The 20,357-nt window shown below is 42.1% G+C and overlaps 2 protein-coding genes across 2 annotated transcripts in view; both read right to left on the reverse strand.

Annotated features, from left to right (window-relative positions):
• Nucleotides 1–94: 94 nt before the first annotated feature.
• Nucleotides 95–3,889, reverse strand: LOC121559962 (dendritic cell-specific transmembrane protein-like). Its single transcript, XM_041872997.2, has one exon. The coding sequence runs from the start codon at nucleotides 3,873–3,875 to the stop codon at nucleotides 2,778–2,780; it is 1,098 nt and encodes a 365-aa protein (XP_041728931.1). The 5' UTR covers nucleotides 3,876–3,889; the 3' UTR covers nucleotides 95–2,777.
• Nucleotides 3,890–5,396: 1,507 nt separating this feature from the next.
• The window catches only part of LOC121559960 (regulating synaptic membrane exocytosis protein 2-like), a 129,029-nt gene continuing 114,068 nt past the window's right edge, over nucleotides 5,397–20,357 (reverse strand). The window contains 5 exon segments of the mRNA XM_045217493.1: nucleotides 5,397–7,930; nucleotides 8,051–8,190; nucleotides 8,436–8,537; nucleotides 8,712–8,824; nucleotides 9,083–9,221. Coding sequence (XP_045073428.1) covers nucleotides 7,733–7,930; nucleotides 8,051–8,190; nucleotides 8,436–8,537; nucleotides 8,712–8,824; nucleotides 9,083–9,221 — 692 coding nt within the window. The 3' untranslated portion in view covers nucleotides 5,397–7,732.

A 20,357-nucleotide genomic window follows, 5' to 3' on the forward strand; every position in this document is an offset into this window, starting at 1 on the left:
TTTGATAGTGATGGTGATGCCCATTTAAACACATAACTTCCAACAATATTTATTTGTTATGTTTGTATCTGGCATATTGGGCATTGGACGAGACTCTACCCTTACCTCTGTGTTAAACTATGACCGGGATACCATCAAATGCACGTTGTATAGTAGCGCACAGTGTTTCACATTGAAAGGTAATTTCCACTTGAGCTGACATACGCAGCGTTTACCATGAATGCGATCTTCACAAACACCAGGGAAATTGTCGGTAGTGCAGTGCACAGTGCTGCAACGTGCCTTGGATTGGATCCTGGCTATGTAAAAAAGGCCCAGTGCTGTTGTCACACAGCATCACACTACACATTGGGATTGTCTCCTACTGGGAATGCTGGCATGCTGGCATGCTGGCATGGTACTGAGCCGCTGGGGCTCTGCAGACATAATGTGAGTTTATTAGAGGCACGCTACGGGTCAGTGGCAGCAGTGTATGAGTCACAGTCAGCCCACTCATCTCTGTGCCTTCTCTGTCGCTCTGCCTTCTCTTTCACTGTGCCTTCTCTCAGTAACAGACCTGGGTTAGTATATAATAGTATATATTTTCTTTAAAACACTCACACTGCACTTTACTGAATTTACCTGCCTGGCACAATTGAGCAATGACGTCCAATTATGTTATTAGGCAAACATTTTCACATTATCCTTTATCTTCATATACAGTGGGGTCCGACATTATTGACGCCCTTGATAAAGATGAGCAAAAATGCCTGTCTAAAATAAATAATTCAAATACTGAGATATATTGTAAGCTCTCAAAAAAGTTGTAAATTATATTATTTTATACTAATACAATTGCTGAGAGAAAAGGTAGGTGTAAAAATGAAATAGTTCATTGTCCACAAAATCAACATTTTGCAGTGACCATCTCAGTCTCTGGACTTGAAACCCATTGAAAACCTGTGGTATGAATTGATTAGGGCAGTCCATAAGCGCAGACTTAGGATATCAAGTATCTGGAAGGATTCTGTATTGAGGAATTTGGAAAAATGCTCAGTGCCGTTATTTTCGCAAGGTGAGGTATTGAAAGGTATTGAAAACAGGATTGTCAATAACTCTTTGAGAAAAAACAAATATTACTTGTTAAACAAAATCGTTCTCTCAGCAATTGTATTAGTATAAAATAAAATTTGAGCATACAATATAGCTCAGTATTTGAATGATTTATTTTATGCAGTCATTTTTGCACATCTTTATCAAGGTAGTCAATCATTTCGAACCCAACTCTAAATACCTTGAGACAAAATAATCTGGTAAATGTAACATCATATTTCAACGTTACAGAAGCTTAAAGGGGTACGTCTCCTGACTGACTGTCAGCATCCTGTGAAGGGCGATGTGTCACTGTCAGGACCCACTGTGGTAAATGAGCATTGTGGCATCTGGATATAATGCTAATGGAGTGTGACTAAACACCAAGTGCATGATGGGAGCTGAATAGTGGTGTGCACATTTAGGGAAGGTCTGGTTTGTGTGATGATGTTAGCGAAACTGTCCCTGTTGTTTTTGATCAACATTAAACAACTGAAACAGATGTCATGTTTTGCAGAACTATGTGTTCTCATTGCAGACAATTACCCTGTGCACTTATGATCATCCAAACTCCATAGGCATAGTAACAATGAAGAATATGCAGAAGTTAAAGACATGACATAGAGATACAAGAAGTTTATATCTCAGTTACTATGATTGAAGGCTGTGGTGTTTTTATTCTTTAAAATTAAGTGTCATTTTGTCCCAATTATTCATTGTTTGAACTATTTACATCTCACATTACATTGCTTCAAAAAGTTGCTTGGAAACCTTGGTAACCATAATTTAACCTTTATTTGTTTTATTATTATCAAAACAATTGTTTTACCTTTATTTATACAGGTACTTTAATTAACAAACTGAAATACTGTATCTATTTACAATGACAACATGTCATTAGTCTAGATTAGAGTTGTTATATAATGTAACGAGTTACATAATTCACATTTTCAACAAAAAAAGGTGTGTCTCACTTCTTCCTGTGGCAGCATAAAGTCTAGCTTGCTTGCTGAAAGGAGTCATCCTCCTGTGGTCTGTAGAGTATTGGACACCAGAAATCTGGCTGATGAAGAAAGTATGGCTTAATCAAACAGTACATTAGTAACATAAATATACTGTATCTATTGTCTTACTGAGAAATGACTCTGCACTTTTTCCCTGGGACAAATTATGACAATGTTCAGCGCTGTAGGCCACATAAGAAAATCTATGTAATATACAGTATTATACCATTCTAAGGTTTCCATCAGTGTTTCTCAATGATCTCTGGATTATACAGACCTTCTTGATGAGGGATTTCAGACTGCTTTCCTGAGCTTTCCTTTTCCCTTCCTTTCTTGATCTCTTCTTCAGGATCTTAGCATGCAGAAACTCCACCCTCTCCTCAGCGTTAGTGGAGAAGAACTGCTCACACACCATGAGCCTGATCTGTGTGAGCTTGGCAGACATCAGGGCCATGCTGAGAAGGGCAGCTAGTAACACAACCAGGGGCCGGATGGAGTCATAGAGTAGTAGTCTAGGTTTAGGAAGGCAACTCTTCTCAAAGAGGGACACCTGGTAGGAGAAATCCCTCCTGTCGATCTCCTCTGAAATGGTGACACCAATAACGGTCATGTCTTCCTGAAACAACAATGGTTCAGTACAGTAACAGGATTATAGCCTAGTGGCTAGATTGTGTTGAATGAATTAATGCAATAAATCATTGACTAAGACTGCACCTTGTTGTGTGTTTTACTAACATAGCTACTTACGTTTATGTTCATAAACAAAGGAACATGAAATGGCTCTAGCTCATGAAGTCGCATTCTGATGACCTCAACGAACCAGAACATGAGTACATCAACACCTATGAACAAGACCCAGGCTAGACAATGGGTGAACACTGGGAAACTGAATTTGAGCATTGCTTTCCCTTCCGTGGCACTGAGTCGAGGTGAAGGGATGGTGATGTAGCGTCTAGCCTCCTTCGGTGTGAGGGGGAGCACTGGAGGCCTTCCTTCTGCCTTCTTCTTCTCATCAAAATGAATGAACGTCCTGGTTATGTACATGTTTTCAAATTTCTTGTTGTGGCAGTATCTCCTCAAGTACAGCACTGTGAAGCCCATCAGTAGGAGGAAGTTGAAGGCAGGGAACAGTTTCTGACCTACAGAGGATATCGTGTCCACCGCGGCCCAGATGCTCTTTGCAGTTCCATTCAGAGTCCTCTCTGCTCCAACCAGCTTCTCCATGAACTTCTCAGAGTCTCCTCTGGATGTGACCTCCAGATCAGACACCAATTCCGCCACCCCGAAGTCTGTGAACGTTCTGAGTACATCACCGACCCATCTCAACATCCTGATGTAGTTACAGAGCGGTGTGGTGTTGATGGACACCCTCTTGGCCTGCAGGTTGCATACCATACTCCTACTGAGCCCTGTGATGTTCTCCAGCGTGTTCTGGACATTCTTGAGAACCACCAAACTGGTCCCAGCAGTGATGAGAACGTTCCGGCCCTGCCTCATCCCACAGGAGAGCACAAACAGAACCCCAAAGCAACGCACCCTCTTAGAGAGGAACAGAGAGGCCCCCACAACCACCCAGCAAGAGCATGCTATCCCAGCAGCCACCAGCAGGCCGTACTGCAGGACATAGCGCAGGTAGAGGAGGAGGATGGAGCTCAGGACGAGACTGAAGGTGAGACAGGTGATCAAGAGGACTGATCGGTCTCTCCAGCCCTGCCTGGTGTTTGTTGTGTATAGGGCTACAGCAGCAGACCAGGAGTGATACAGGGTTCGTTTCAATTGAGGGCAAGTTGTTTTCATCATTGATGAAATCACAGTACCTGAGAAAGGTAGAACGAAAAATATGTGTCTGATAATACTGTAAATCCTTGAAAATTCCATGACTGAAAATTTGTCTCACAGATTAAGTGGCAAAAAAGTTGTTTGAATGAATCCAAAAGAAACAAGTGATTCATAGGTTATCCATTTAACCATGTAATTTCTTGGTAAATATCTGGTAATTTATCTACGTAAAGTGCTACCCAAGCACACTGAAGAAAAATATTAAAACAAACAACCAGGTATTCAGGAAGAATAATCAAATAATCTATTAATATTAAGAGGACTGAGATATGCCTGAAAACCAAGAGGATAAATAAATATGATTTCATTTGATTTATCATGTCCATTAAAAGAAGTGTAACTCATATTTTGGGTAAAGTCTAGCATGACATATAGTTAGAGGGAACCAAAGGTTGCTTTAAAACTACAGTAACTGTTGACTATCTTGGGCAGACACTGGTGTGTCCAACCTTATACCTTAAACATAGTTTTTCATAACAATCCACCATTACTTTGGAAAGCATTACTAGAGCCTCACAAATTCAGCATTATCACAACACAGTGTCTCACTTACCTGCTGGTCCTCTGTGGTATGTCTGTATAGTAGATTATGTGAAGTGATGAGCAGAACTCTCAAGCTTTCATACCAATTTTAACCTTAACACTTACTCATTTCCCATTTAAAATTTCAGAACTTAGTCACCTCCCAGTCATCGCAATGGAGGCGTCGCTCACTTAACCGTCTAACGACACTGCAGGAGTTCATCTCACCAAACACGTGAAGAATAAACTGAAAATACAGTCCTGTCATTGTTGAAGTACAGCATTTTGTGATAGGTGGTTAAATTACTAACTAACATACTTAATTACTTACTTACTTACTATTCAAGTAGTACAACCTTCAATATAAGGAGAGCATTAGAGCATTGTTCGTCATTCCAACATACCACTCTACACAGCTGTATATTGTGTGTGTTTTAACAACAGTAAAAGAGGAACTTTCTTTTTAGTTCAGAGTAAAATGTATTCCTGGTTCTCTCCAAAATGATAGGTTGTTCTTTCATCTGCAATGTCGGCAAAGAATTTAGTGGAAGCACAACTTTGTAGTCATATGATGGGAAGTGGAACTGACTCCTACTACTTGTATCTTAACTTCCCCCAGCTTGAACTTAGTATTGATTAGTTCACATGCTGTATACAGTTCTGAAATACTAAATGAAATATCTGTAGTGTAGACTGTAGTATAGGTAGGAACCATTAGTGGGTCACAAAGGATGTGACCTTTATGTTGGTACTTGCCAGACAGTTTGTTATTGTAAAAGATAATGGGTTTTCCTTTTTACTCTACCTGGAGAAATAAAGATAGTAATTTGTGGATATTGTGGAACAACCTACCTTGAGGAATAAAGATAGCAATTTGTGGATGTTTTGGAACAGGAAATAGTCATGCCCAGATAGATAAAAATGCTATGGTATGTTGATATTGTTCGCTGTGACTCAGTGTCAGTGTAATATCCATTTTTTATTTGAAAAATAACTTACATAAATCTCTGTACTCAACCATACTTCACCAAGACATAGCCTTGGCATAAACACATTGCACCAAAACAAAATAAAGAAAAGGCATTCAAAAGGGTAAATAACATATTTCTTTGTCATCATGTGAGACATTATTCCTATTCCAAAAGATTCTATTAATCTATTTATGTTTGCTTGTTTTATTCAAATTTCTAATATGTACAATATAAATAAAAAATGAAAGTATATAGCTTGTTATAGCAACAAGATATTGGATGGACATTAGAATGTATAGGTTTAACATGGAAAAGGAATAACGTCTCAGTTTATTTTCATTCAGACATAACTGTAAGATTCATATACCTCTCATACACAAGAAGCATTTATAATTACTAAAAATAGAAAATAAAATATAAACTGGTCTTGGCTTGTAAATAAACTAATAAAAATATATGAAATTAAATTTATTTTCACAAAAACAAAAAAACTAAATTCATATTGTGTGGCAATATCCCATGTTGCTCATCCTCACAAACAGTGCCTGAAGTACACAGCAATATACATAAGTTGTATGTTTGCTGCTTCTTGCTTGGAAATAAATATCCGTCTTGCTGTACCAATACAGATTATTTTTGCATGTTAGTTAACAATACTGAAATAAAATACACTTGCAACCAAAACTTTTTTGTCAACCTCCAATGAATATAAAGTATTTTTACTTGTCATTCTTTTTGAAAAATTGGAAATAAAATATGATCTAGGAGTTGGTGGAATGTTTTGTTAAAACGTTTTAATAGTTTGGCCATGAAAGTAACTAATTCATTTGCTGTAGAATTCAATTGAAGGTGAGGGGAAAAAGTAACGAAGTTGACATGCACTGTACAAGAAACTGCAAAAACCCCAAATATCATCTTTATCAAAACATGCTGAGTTACTTTAAGGTGTGCCCAAGCCATGTTGCAGAAAATCATTTTCAACATGCTTGTTAAACAAATCAAATCCCAAAAAAATACATATTGAAAGGATACAGAACTGTAAAAGAACCAACAGTCCTGAAACTCTGGACAATATCAGGGGGTGCCCTGGGACAAGAGAGAAAAAGAGACGTGTACAATTTAAACATTATGTTTATCTTTATAAGGCTTGTAAACCTTTACAATGAAATAAATAATTTACATTTATTTTCATCATCACTTTGTCACATAAACTGTTTTTTTTTGTTAAATAACTCCAAAAGTTTTTATTTTAGTTTCTCTTACTGTATGTCTGCCAAACACAGACTTATGTTATGGATGGTCTAAAGAATGATAAACAATGTGTCTTTTTTTATCACGCTGTTGCATTCACTCCCCTTTGAAAACCATGCACTAGTGACATTTATCTTTAAAAATAATATAAATTGTTGAAAATGGCTGATCTGTTTTATTTGTTTTTATTCATCTTTTTTTTGCAAGTTGCAGCCTCAAGAAAATAATTTTCATTTTTTTTTTTATTCAGCTACATTTTTGTCCATGCAAAAACATTTTTTTTTTCATCGGCATTTAAATTTCATACAATATATCAACAGAGAAATAATAATGTTAGGTCATAAAAGTTAGTCTTGTTGTGGGTTCTGATCATTAGATTCTGGAGCGTCGATAGTACAGTCGCCTCTTCTGTATTGCCTTTAGTAACTTTAGTATTGTCTCTCTGGTGTAATCTACTACCTACACTGTATAGGTATTTTGACTAGGGCCTCATATTCGGAGTGTGAGCTTTACCTGGGCCACCCCACCTCTCCTATTGCAATTATCCTCATAGCTCCATTTACACATCTAGCTAGGTCTGTTGGCGTGGCGTGACCAAGCTTCTGGACAGGACAACACTGTCAGTCACCCCTTCAGGTATACAAGTACTTAGACAAAAAACAAACAAAAAACAAAAAAATTAATTAAAAACCAAAACATGTATTTTTCATTCGAAAAGGGCTTCTGTAGAACTCATCGAGCGGGTTCCCAGTTCTGACCCCCATGGCTTAAGATTGGATGAAAACCTGCAATCGCTCGATTTAGAGACGATTCCTCGTGCTAAGGAGTCCGTTACGGCCTTCCAATCCGAGCTGGCGCTCCGACCCGGCCGAGGGAGCGACGCTCGCTACGCACAATGTGTGCGACATTTTGCTCAAAACACAGGATCACGTTTGCACCCCTAGAAACAGGCTCAGAAGACACAACATCAAGCATGCAGTGTAACCGGGGGGCGTGACCTGTCTGTCTGTCGCAACTTGTTTAACCTCAACACTGGGTGCTGCTGCTACAACAATGCTATCAGTCCACACACTGCTATGACCGGCTATCCAATGACGTTTGGGAAGCTCTTCTTGTCAAGGGGGCCAGGGTAGGGTCCACCAATGAGGAAGGAGGAAAGAGCTTGAACCAGCCAATCACCATGTTGGACAGGTCCAGCTCATCTAAAAGTATCTGAACTGCTCCCATAAAGGATTTATGGTCCATGCGTCCGTAGTCTCCCCATACGATAATCTGTGGAGAAGAGGGTTTATTAGACATGTTATTATAATATTTTAGATGCCTGCATTTGCTTAGAAATGATGTGTGAACTGTGAAGTATTTATCAAGGCCTCGTAGAACATAGAAGTTTACCTGTAGAACTTTCCCTCCAGGAGCCTCTTCGAACGGCAGTTGCTGCTGGTAAAGGGGATCCAAGGTTTTTCTTGCTACTTTTGTTTTCTTTTTGGCTATACAGGCTCCGTTTTCTAAAAGATATACCTTTACATATGGTGCTACGAAGAGAGAGAGAGACAGAACGGTTACTATACTATTGGCAGCATTGTCAGTTGGTTGAAACTCTGGTTACCATAGTGACCAGTTGGTATTAACATTAAGTTCAGGGCTGTGGGTTCTATTCTATTCTACTTATATACAGGATACTAAAAATGTATGTACTCACGGTACTGTAAGTAGCTTTGGCTAAATGTGTCTGCTAAATAGCATATATTAAGATATTATACATCATGTAGTAAATTACCTGGCAGTGCCTTGGAACCTGGTTTTCCCACAAGGCCACGGGCTCGGATCACCTCCACCTCCAGCGCTCCTTTCTTGTCCACGATTCCAATCTGGATGTCACCTGAACCACACACACCACAGCCAACACAATGTCAACACTCCATTTACACAATACAGATATCCATTCCGTATGGGATGAGGTCGCTAAAGGTGTCTTGACTCACAAATAAAATATATAATTCATTCATTCAAAATCTCTTGATACAACATTGTTCCAGGAATCTGATCCACCTACCCATGGGTGGTGTCGCTAGCGTCTGTCGTCCAACCAGCTGGGCTGGGCCTAGTCCATCCAGGAAGTCAGAGAACTGGGCATCCGAGGAGAGCCTCACACCAGGGAAAATCAGGCTGGAACGGAAGGGAAAGATGACACTGGTAACTATGGAGACTAAAGAAGAAGGCCTCAAAGCTTGAACTTGATTTCTTGCTGCGTCACCATCAAAGGTACAATTAAATACAAAAACGATGTTCTAACATATTTAGAGTTGGCAAGATCCAAAAAAGACAGGAAATTCAAATGAGCACCCCAACCTTAAATTTGACCTAAAACCCCATTTTTGGGGGGGGTGTACATTATCACATTGGTATGCGTCATACTCCGCTTACTTTCCCTCGGAGCTGTAGCTGTTCATGCTGCCGTCGGTGGACTCTCTGCTCGCCTGCCGAGTCATCCTGCTCCTCATCTCTACGGCCAAGCCTGTCTCTGTGCTCCTCTGGACGGTACTGCGAAGCTTCTTCCCACCGGCTTCTGGACAGAACAGAGGGACAGAGTGGTAGAAAGAGAGAGAGAGGGAAAGGGAGAGAGAGAGCGAGAGAGGGAGAGAGAGGGAAAGATAGAGAGCAGGGGGGAGAAATAGTCAATACATTGCTCTCAAGTGTGTGCTGTGCTTTCGAATTACATCCAGTAGGTAAATTGCAGACATAGCGTTTTCACTGATTACGAGAAGTCTCATTGAAGTCATCAACAGGAAGATCACACTTCCACTCTATGGCAATTCTACCAACAACATCATGCACCCTATTTTCAGTGCTACCAAGGCACTGGAACTTCCATGTGATAATTTAGCAAAGAGAGTTATTCAACATAAAGTGCCATATTATCAACAGAAATATAACAAAAAACTGAGTTGTGTGTGCATCCGTGTGTGTGTGTGCGTGTGTATGTGTATTCGTGTATGAATGGGCTAAACAGAAGAAGACCATGTACATCCCTCTTCCTGCCATGCCAGAGCACCGGCTGCCTGCCCTGCAGGGTTCTTGCTCTAGCTTAGTATCTCTCTCCCTCTCTCTCTCTCTCTCTCTCTCTCTCTCTCTCTCTCCCTCCCTCTCTCCCTCCCTCCACCCCTCCCTCCATCCCTCTGTTCCACCTAGGACCATTCAGTGTCTGGCCTCCCCCAACTGATACAAGGTGACAGCTGACTGCCCCCATTAGACCTGCTGAACATCTCCTCCAATCTATGTGACAGTAGGCCCTGTGTAGGGCACATGGCCAGGACGTGGCTGGAGCTGCGTGAGGCCTGAATGGCATTCTTTGCAAACCACCAAGGAGGGCCAGGAGGAGGATATACTGTAGGTAACTGTAGGTGCAGGTACTGGTACTAGGACAGGTCAGCCACTGCAGAGCTCTACAACAGTCACATGACAGGGCTTTTTGCAGAGAACTAAAGAAACAAAATGGCTGTTCATTCAAATACAAAAATGCACACGGGGTACACCGGACTAATTTAAAGTGTCAAATGGTAAAAGGTGAACTAATGGGTCTGTCTCTCAGTAAGGAATGCAGGAAGCAGAGTTATTGAGTTATATTGTTTAACTCGGAGGATAACCAGGGTAAAGAGAACGAATGTAAAGAGAGCTAATTTATGTGGCAAGCGTTTACATTTTAGTCATTTAGCAGACGCTCTTATCCAGAGCATACTTTTTTTTTTTTTTCATACTGGCCCCCCGTGGGAAACGAACCCACAACCCTGGCGTTGCAAGTGCCATGCTCTACCAACTGAGCTACAGGGGACTCAAGGCACACTTAACCAGCATGGCTACCACAGCATTCTACAGTGATACGCCATCCCATCTGGTTTGGGCTTAGTGGGACTATAATTTATTTTTCAACAGGACAATGACCCAACACACCTCCAGGCTGTGTAAGGGCTATTTTACCAAGAAGGAGAGTGATGGAGTGCTGCATCAGACGACCTGGCCTCCACAATCCCCCAATCTCAACCCAATTGAGATGGTTTGTGATGAGTCGGACGGCAGAGTGAAGGAAAAGCAGCCAACTAGTGCTCAGCATATGTGGGAACTCCTTCAAGACTGTTGGAAAAGCATTCCAGGGGAAGCTGGTTGAGAGAATGCCAAGAGTGTGCAAAGCTGTCATAAAGGCAAAGGGTGGCTATTTCAAGAATCTCAAATATAAAATATATTTTGATTTGTTTAACACTTTTTTGGTTACTACATGATTCCATATGTGTTATTTCATAGTTTTGATGTCTTCACTATTATTCTACAATGTAAAAAATTGTAAAAATAAAGAAAAACCCTTGAATGAGTAGGTGTGTCCAAACTTTTGACTGGCACTGTACGTAAGAGTGGTTCTGCTTTATCATAGGAACAATCTTTCTGAGGACAACACACAGAGGGGATAATAAAGCCCTCTATAACCAAGACTTCTTACAGTTTGAAGACCGCTCAATAATTCCCCATTCTGTGTTCAAATAAACTGAAAATAATCTGGCATATTCATATTGTCCTTAATGCAATTTCCCTCTCTGTAAATTATAATTTGTGTGTGTGATTTGTGCCTAGAATATGTCCATCTTCAAACGCCTTAATTATACTCTGGCTACTGTCCCTGCCTGCAGCATCTCTCCCTTCCTGTCTGCCTGCCTGCCTGTCTCCCATCCACAGGAAGTATAGACTGTTAGAATCAGTGAACGATAAGCCTTTATTTCTCAGGCAGGCACTCACTACTGAGGCCAGAACCCTGGCAGCTCAGCTATTCAATGACATCCGCCTCCTCTTCCTCTCTTCTCAGCACTGACAAAGCAAACCGGATTCAAAGAAGCTGACAGTGATGTCTAAAGGCATCTAAAGACCTGCCAGTGTGACAGACAGTCAGGCCATATAGGAACTACCTAAACACAATCAATGAGCGATGTGCTGAATGATCAGCTGAATGAATCAATTAACATTCATTCAGCTGAATCAAAGCTAAGGTCAACCTGACCACTGTATGTACTGCGGTTTGCCTGCATATTGTTGTATCTGAGGTCATTATGGATGGCCTTACTAATAAAGGAGGAGAAGCTCATCTTTGAAATCTATTTTTAATGGCCAGCCAACTGTTTTTAATGATGCAGTTTATACCTCATTGGACAGAGTAATGAGCTGAATAAACATGTGTGATTATGATGAGACTGTAGGTGCCATGAGCCAGGCCACACACACACTCATACACACACACTCATACAGACACACTCATACAGACACACACACACACACACACACACACACACACACACACACACACAAACACACACAAACACAGGCTTTGCCGTTGTCATGGTTTGTTATTAAGGTAGAGCATTAAAAAGATTACGGAGTGGATTTTTGAAAGCTCACTCAGACAGATATACTCAGTCTTAATTACAAATTAAGCTACTGCCATTGAAAGTGCTTTCCATACACGTCATTGAACTCTATAACCCACTAAAAGGGAAAAAAATATATAAAAAGATGTATTCTGCAAAGAGCTAAGGATCTGTGAAAGATAGAATAAAATAAAAAGCATTTAGGAGATGCTGCAGTGCATCCAGACCTAGCCTAAAAAACGTGATTTTCCCAGAGCGCATCTAGATGCTAGAATAAAACCTTAATTTGAGGAGATATTCTCTGCTGGAGTCCTAAGATACTCTAAGATACTGTCTTTACGTAACATGTTAAACTACACATCAAAGGCTCACCTGCAGTGTCACTTCCGTCCAATCAAATGACTGTTTACAAACATCAATACAGTTTGTGTTATCTGGGAGAAATGTTTGTGAACAGTAACTTGATTGGACGCACATTTCGTGTCGACTACTCTAGTACCTGTAACTCCAGGTAAGGAAGCATTAAAGTCAGTGTCTACCCAGAAAGGGGATTGAGATGGAGGGGGCTGGAGATCATGTCTATTTCAGAGGAGTCTATTAAAGTCTATTTACAGTATAGGAGGAGGGTAATACGATCCCCCTAACCCAGCTAATACAATCACAGCTAATACAATCCCCCTAACCTAGTCTTATGAAAACATCCTATCTGGATTATCATAAACATATTCTCAACACCCACTCAGAAATAAAACAGCTATAAAAACACACACTAGACACTAGAGACGAGGTCAATACAATATCTAAATCTAAACTACCGCCCACACCAGAACAAATAGTGATTCATTCCAATCGAGACAAGACAAGCATGCTTGCCATTGGTAAGTGAAGTCAATGAGGGAGTAGGACAGGGTTTCAGAACAGATCATCAGATCTAAAGCAGTAGCCAATGACACAAACAGGGATGTAGCTACTCAAGTACGAGAAGCCTCTCCAAAAACACACTGAGCATGCCCATCCACCAGCAACATCAATAACACCACCACCACAGTACCGTACCACAGCTAATACTACAACAGCCTCCACCCTCCCGGTGCTCCCTCTCCCCTTTCGGGTCATCAGTCAACCATCAGTCCAACATTCCCTCTCCTCTCTCCCCCGGTCCCTCTCCATCTCTCTCCACCCCTCCAGCCCTTCGTCTGCTCACTCTCTTACTGCTGCCCCTCTCCATCCCCCCATCCCATCCCTCTGCTCCCTCTCCCATCCTCCCATCCCTCTCCCATCCTCCCATCCTCCCATCCTCCCATCCTCCCATCCCTCTCCCATCCCTCTCCCATCCTCCCATCCCTCTCCCATCCCTCTCCCATCCTCCCATCCCTCTCCCATCCCTCTCCCATCCCTCTCCCATCCCTCTCCCATCCCTCTCTCATCCTCCCATCCCTCTCCCATCCTCCCATCCCTCTCCCATCCCTCTCCCATTCCTCTCTCCCTCCAGCAGCAGCAGCAGCTGTGTGTGTCTGCTCCAGTGTCTCAGGGTTAGGGCCATCTCATCTTACCTCTGTCCTCCTCGTCGAAGGAGTTCATGCAGGGGAAGTAGTTGGCCAGCGCCTCGAACGACGCAGACAGGCTCATCTTGCTCTGGGAACGCTGCATGCGCATCCCGGACCCCGGGGCGCCAGCCGCTGCATTGGCATCATGCCCCTGCCTACCCATGGTCACTGATCACCTGAGTCAAGTCGCCTTCTAGCGGAGGTTACAGGTGTCCAAACAGCTCTACCGTGCACCGAGAGGGAAACTGAAGAGCTGGTTGAACGCTGAAGCCCAAGAGCAGACTATGGTGCTGTACTGTAGCAGAATGGCTTTCTGATGTAGCGATGTGTGTTGTCTCCCTGTGCTGCGTAGAGAGAGACTGCGTAGAGAGAGAGCTTGCTTGCTTCTCTGCTCCGTGTTAGTGCTCTGTTCTATGTGCCTGCTTGGTTATCTCTGCTACTCAGCTCCTCTCCCTCCCTCTCCTCTTCTAACGCAATTGGGAGAAGGAGAGGGCGGGGGGCAAGCTGCATCCTCCTCAGCCAATCAGAGGGATCTCTGCTCAGGCGCACCTCGGCTGCCTTTCCAGGCAAAGGAGCTCTACCCAGAGATACAAATCACTGAACCTCACAGGCTCCTCTCTCTCTCGCACACACGCACGGATGCACACGCATACAAACACACACACGGATGCACACGCGCACATGCATGCACAAATACACACACAACCACACACACACACAAACGCAGAGCCACAGAGGTCCCTGTGACAGCCAGCCATTAGGGCCATAAACAACCCTGAACAGCTATTCCACAGAGGGGGGGTGTTGGCCACATGCCGGTCACTCACAATTCACGTGATAGATCTCCATCCCCCTCCCACCCCCACTCCCCCGGTCCCCAGCAGCGCAGTTCTCTTCAGTGTTTTTCCACCAAAGATTGCAGCAAACTCCATGTAGCCAGCTATCCCACTCTCTTTTTAGATACCCATGCATCATCAGCACAGCGGCGCTAAAATTATTGCCATTATCGAAGGAGAATTCACTAGAGCTAGTTCAAATTTACCGTCTATTAAATAATTGTAATTTGTGAGAGAATCTCACGTAATGGCTGTCAACAGAATTCTTGTCTTTGAGACATCACTTCCTTCAACATCATTTCAAGCACCTACGCTACAACAAGGACTGTTTGAATTAGTAATCATAAACACTGCAGAGTCCATCTCTGGCATCTCTCTCTTCAACCTGAGAGACTGGAAAAGGCAACAGACATCCTCTAACTAGCTCACTTCAGTACTGGGAGTGTGTGTGGACCAGTTTGGACCAGCTTGGACCATCCAGCCAGAACCACTTCAGTCCAGATCTCACAGGTGGTCCCTAAGACCCTTTACAAAGTTTGTGAGCACAGTAAAATTAGAGCGTAATGGCATGTGGGAGAGATGCCCTATATACCAATCTAGGACATCAAGCTTGGTGAAGAGAGAGCCGAAGTGTCTGTAGAGGAACGTTAGCGCTGAAACAACAGACAGCTAAATTGTGCTGTTTTAACAATCTTGTCAGAAAACCAACTGCAGTGCTTTTTCTCAGAGAAACTGGCAGAATAGACACAGTACAGGCCAATTACTGAACAAGCACTGAGCTGCACTCCTTTAAATATCGCACACCTCTGGGCTACAGTCCCACACTGGGAATAAAAGTCCTCACTAAGAGAAACACTGCAACCTATTTCCACAAAACAAAATCGCCCAATTTCCCCTTTTGTCCATTGAATGACAGGTTCTCATCTAGGTCAGATGAACAAGTAAAGGAAATTAGATGGAAGAGAAGAACACCGTCCGAACCAATTGGGTCATTTTAATGCGTAATCTGTAGCAGTTTGGAATATGATATAATGATTCAACCAGATTGAGAGTTGAGATATGCGTACTAAACGCTTGTGACTTTCATATAAATCATGAACTGTTCTTAATGGGAGACATTTACATTTTTAAGTGCACTCAAGTCAGAATTGTGTACAACTCATTGTGTATTAATGAGGACCCTGCTAACACCTCCTCCTAGGTACCACAACCATCAGACAAACACCATTATCTTTGAGGTAGGTGATATGGCTGTGAGAGCCAGAAGCTTAATGTTTTGGAGTGGCACCAATAATTATTGGATAATTATAATGAGTGAGGTCACACTAACAAGCCAAAAGTATGTGCATCTTTATATTGCTAGACTATTCATTCCAGTGTGTGACCCGCTCATCACTACAGGAGGAAGAAAGAAGATAGCGGTAAATGCAGTTTGTTAAATAGCCTTGTCACTTGACATGGCAGAGGTGACGTGTTGTGTTGGTCTCAGAGGTCTAGTACTCTACTGAATGCGTGGCTGACCCCTGGCTGACCCCTGTTCCATTATTCCATTAGTTCTATAGACCTAAGAATACACAACTACATTCTACTATGAAGATCTTGGTTCGACAGACACTGGGAGACAGGAAGCAAGTACAGGGTGATGATTTAATAAATAAAAGACATGGAACAAAACATGGACAGCGTCTGGATGGGGAAACGAAACAACATCAATGTTGACACTGGGATCAAACAGAGGAACAGACAGATATAGAGGAGGCAATCAACAAAGTGAAGGAGTCCAGGTGAGTCCAATGAGCGCTGATGCACGTAATGATGGTAAGAGGTGTGCGCAATGATGGGCAGCCTGGCGCCCTCGAGCACCAGGGATGGGGAGCGGGAGCAGGCGTGACATTCTACATGCTTCAAAAGAGTAAAGGACATGTAGAGAGGTAGATTACTACAGCACATGTCATTGAAAACTCAGCATCAGACGATCCCTCTGAGGACACTGTGAAGAATCCTTCAACCATGAGGTTGGTGTGGGGATTATGACAGGTCTGATTGGAGCAGATATATAAACATTATAAGCAACCCACAAACAAGGTCTTAGAGTGGAAAAATATCTACAGTATATAGCTATACAGCTTTTTATATTTTCCTTTACCTAGCAACGTACGTTCAACATTGCCATAACAACCCAGAGCTACAGTAAAACAAGGGTGTGAAAGATTCAGAGGAATGATCCAGACGTTCTGGGAAGTGGAATGGCACGTGTCTCACTGACCACGTGACTGCTATTGGAGTTCAACAAAAACAACATGTTGTGCACGTGCTGTGTGCCACAACTTTTGCACATTCAGTGTGGAACACCGTAACCAACCCTCCACCCAACCAAGGATCAGTCCCAAGAGGTGACTTAAAGGCTATTCAACGATATGACCAAGGTGCTGAATACAATACACAGACTGGTCTGAAGAAAATAAGGTTGATTACATAGCTAGTTGGTTTATTTCCCACGTCTGTCTGTGTAGATCTGGTGTCCACAAATAGAGTGCACTTCACACTCCTTTCAGAGGACAAAAAGTAAATAAATGAAAGCCAGGGGCTGAAATCTCATTAATTGTGAAATATACTGCACATGAGTAAGAAAAGGTATCTCTGTATTTAATTAATTCATATTAATTAATGCAGCAAGTTAAAAGTCGGCCATTAGTATAAAGCATAGAAGGTAATTTCAAGTATTTTATGACAGCTGGTGAAGGAACTAACTGTGCTCTACATTATCTTCATTTCTAAGGAAACAGAGCATTAAAGCCCCACTGATCAATTAGTATACAGTAGATCAATTAGTATACAGTAGAAGTCTATGAGCCTAAAGTAGATGCCCACAGACTTGGGTCAAATACAGAACATATGTCAAATACTTTCAAATACTTGGGCTGTGTTTGATTTAGTTTGCCTGGTACAATGGAACCAATGATATATTGCACACTTCAAGCTAAATCAAGCGCACCTGAAATTCTTTCAATATGCATTCTGACCGTGGTCTGGAAGTCCTTAGACCTTATAAGACTGTACAGCAATGACCATCTCAACATCTTTGACTCTTTCCCAACAACATGTACAATAGTTTTCCAGACGTATTAGTCATTTACCATAACTGGTCTTGCTTCACAGACAGAGATATGTGATTAATTACGATCAAAACCGCAGAAAGACAACAGATAGCCGGGAAAATAATAGCACCTCACACGACTGGAATCCCAAGAACGCTACTTATCAGATGATAACAGCAAGTCCGGGGCATAATATTCCTGAAGTGACGCGGGTGCTGAGCAACAACATAAAGACATCAAAGACTGGTTGGTCTTTGGGGAAGGAAACGTGTGTGATTGATAGGGCACAGTGAGGCCAAGCGTTAGACAGAGAAACAGAACCAGTCAGCCTGCAGAGTGTAAACACAGCCTAATGGAGCTGTCCTGTCCTGTCCTGTCTCCTCTGTTTCCTCTCTCTCTAATGCCCAGCCCACCACCATAATACAGACCAGCACAACAGCATTCCTCAGACCATACAGCTAGGGCTATAATGGTAACTGATACAATACAGTCATACACACAAACATAAAAACACACACAGCAGCCCTGGTGGTGGGGAAGTACAGCTTTCCTCCTGCTCCTGGCTCTGAGAGCTACCTGCCGTCTGTCACACTAACACTATAGGACTGATTCAGGTCATCCTGGTGACCACAAATGGATACCACAATTAGCTTCATAAGGGAGAACGGATTTGAAGACTAAACGTAATGATATCATGTCATATTGTATAATATCATATTGTATTGTTTTGTATTGTTTCAAATCACATCAGATCACATGACATACATATAGGGTGGGGGAAAGCCAAGGTATGGAGATGAGAGGCATCAGTATCTCCGTTTGATCCAACAGCTCATTCCATTTCACAGAGGTCAGTCAGTTAGTCAGACAAGCTTTACAGTAACAGCCAGAGGAACTTCAGGATGGAATGTCTACTGATGCCAAGGAAACCAAAACAGGCAGATTTCTGGGAAGAAGAGAGTGTAAAAGAGAGTTACGATTTGGATACTTGTCAAAGCTACATTAACACTGACATTGAGCCCTAGTCATTAACACACATTAGTCCTACACGTTGTTTCGGGGAACCAATGCAATCCTTCAGGTCTCAGGCAAGGTCACACAAGTGTTTTCAACAAACCACCCGTTACGCACACACACACACACACACACAAGCACACGCACATACACACACACACACACACACATACACACACAGAGCTTACAGTATGTAGTTCACACCTTCAGTAGTTTCTGAGGAAAGTGTGACATGTGTGAGATGCATGATGCAGGTGGACACACAAGGTAAGGTGAAGTAGGAACACACTGAGCTGTATAGAGGCAGCAGTAGCACTGTGACTTCCTGTACTCAGTGGTGTGAATACACTGACAGATAGACAGAGAGGGAGAGGGAGAGAGAGAGGGGGGGAGTGAGTGGTGAATGAAAGAGGGAGAGAGAGAGAGAGAGAGAGAGAGAGAGAGAGAGAGAGAGAGAGAGAGAGAGAGAGAGCTGCACTTTCTAACCTCCTGCCAAATGTATGACCATATTAGAGACACATATTTCCCTCAGATTACAGCGATCCACAAAGAATTCGAAAACAAACCCAATTCTGATAAACTCCCTTATCTACTGGGTGAAAAACCACAGTGTGCCATCACAGCTGCAAGATTTGTGACCTGTTGCCACAAGAAAAGGGCAACCAGTGAAGAACAAACACCATTGTAAATACAACCCATATTTATGTTTATTTATTTTCCCATTTGTACTTTAACTATTTGCACATTGTTACAACACTGTATATATACATAATATGACATTTGAAATGTCTTTATTCTTTTGAAACTTCTGAGTGTAATGTTTACTGTTAATATTTATTGTTTATTTCACTTTTGTTTACTATCTACTTCACTTGCTTTGGCAATGTTAACACATGTTTCCCATGCCAATAAAGCCCTTAAATTGAATTGAATTGAATTGAATTGAATTGAGAGAGAGAGAGAGAGAGAGAGAGAGAGAGAGAGAGAGAGAGAGAGAGAGAGAGAGAGAGAGAGAGAGAGAGAGAGAGAGAGAGAGAGAGAGAGAGAGAGAGAGAGAGAGAGAGAGAGAGAGAGAGAGAGAGAGAGAGAGAGAGAGAGAGAGAGAGAGAGAGAGAGAGAGAGAGATAGAGAGGGAGAGATGGAGAGATGGAGAGAGGGAGGGGGAGATGGATGAGTGGTGCATGAAAAAGGGGGATAGAGAGAGAGAGAGAGAGAGAGAGAGAGAGAGAGAGAGAGAGAGAGAGAGAGAGAGAGAGAGAGAGAGAGAGAGAGAGAGAGAGAGAGAGAGAGAGAGAGAGAGAGAGAGAGAGAGAGAGAGAGAGAGAGAGATGTTATGACAGCAGAGGGATGCCTTTCAGAGTCATTCAGAGTCAAGATAATCATCTATAATACAACCTGTAATCACATTTCACATGTTCCACTCCCTCATACAGTATACACATGCATCAGTAATGCTATTACGCAGAGTATCATACTTCCATCAATGAAAACAAACTGTTGGAGTGACATGTGGCCTGTGAAGGCAATATCATGGATATGTAATCATCAAACAAAATACTAGTCAGAAAGAAAACAAGAACATTTCCCAAAACGAATGTGACCTTCAAAACTGTTGGTGACTAAGAGGATATAGACGTCAAAAAATACATTTTGACTGATTGCTCATAGCTCTTCCTCATTGAAAAACAGTATTATTACACATTGGAACACAGAGTGGGAGGACAGACAAGCAGATGAGAACAGAAACAGAACATCTTTAGCAGTGGTGAAAACCGAGGTGAGTGAGTGAGTGATAGGGG

This window comes from Coregonus clupeaformis, unplaced genomic scaffold, assembly GCF_020615455.1.
Source record: "Coregonus clupeaformis isolate EN_2021a unplaced genomic scaffold, ASM2061545v1 scaf1075, whole genome shotgun sequence".
NCBI classification, from domain to species: Eukaryota; Metazoa; Chordata; class Actinopteri; order Salmoniformes; family Salmonidae; genus Coregonus; species Coregonus clupeaformis.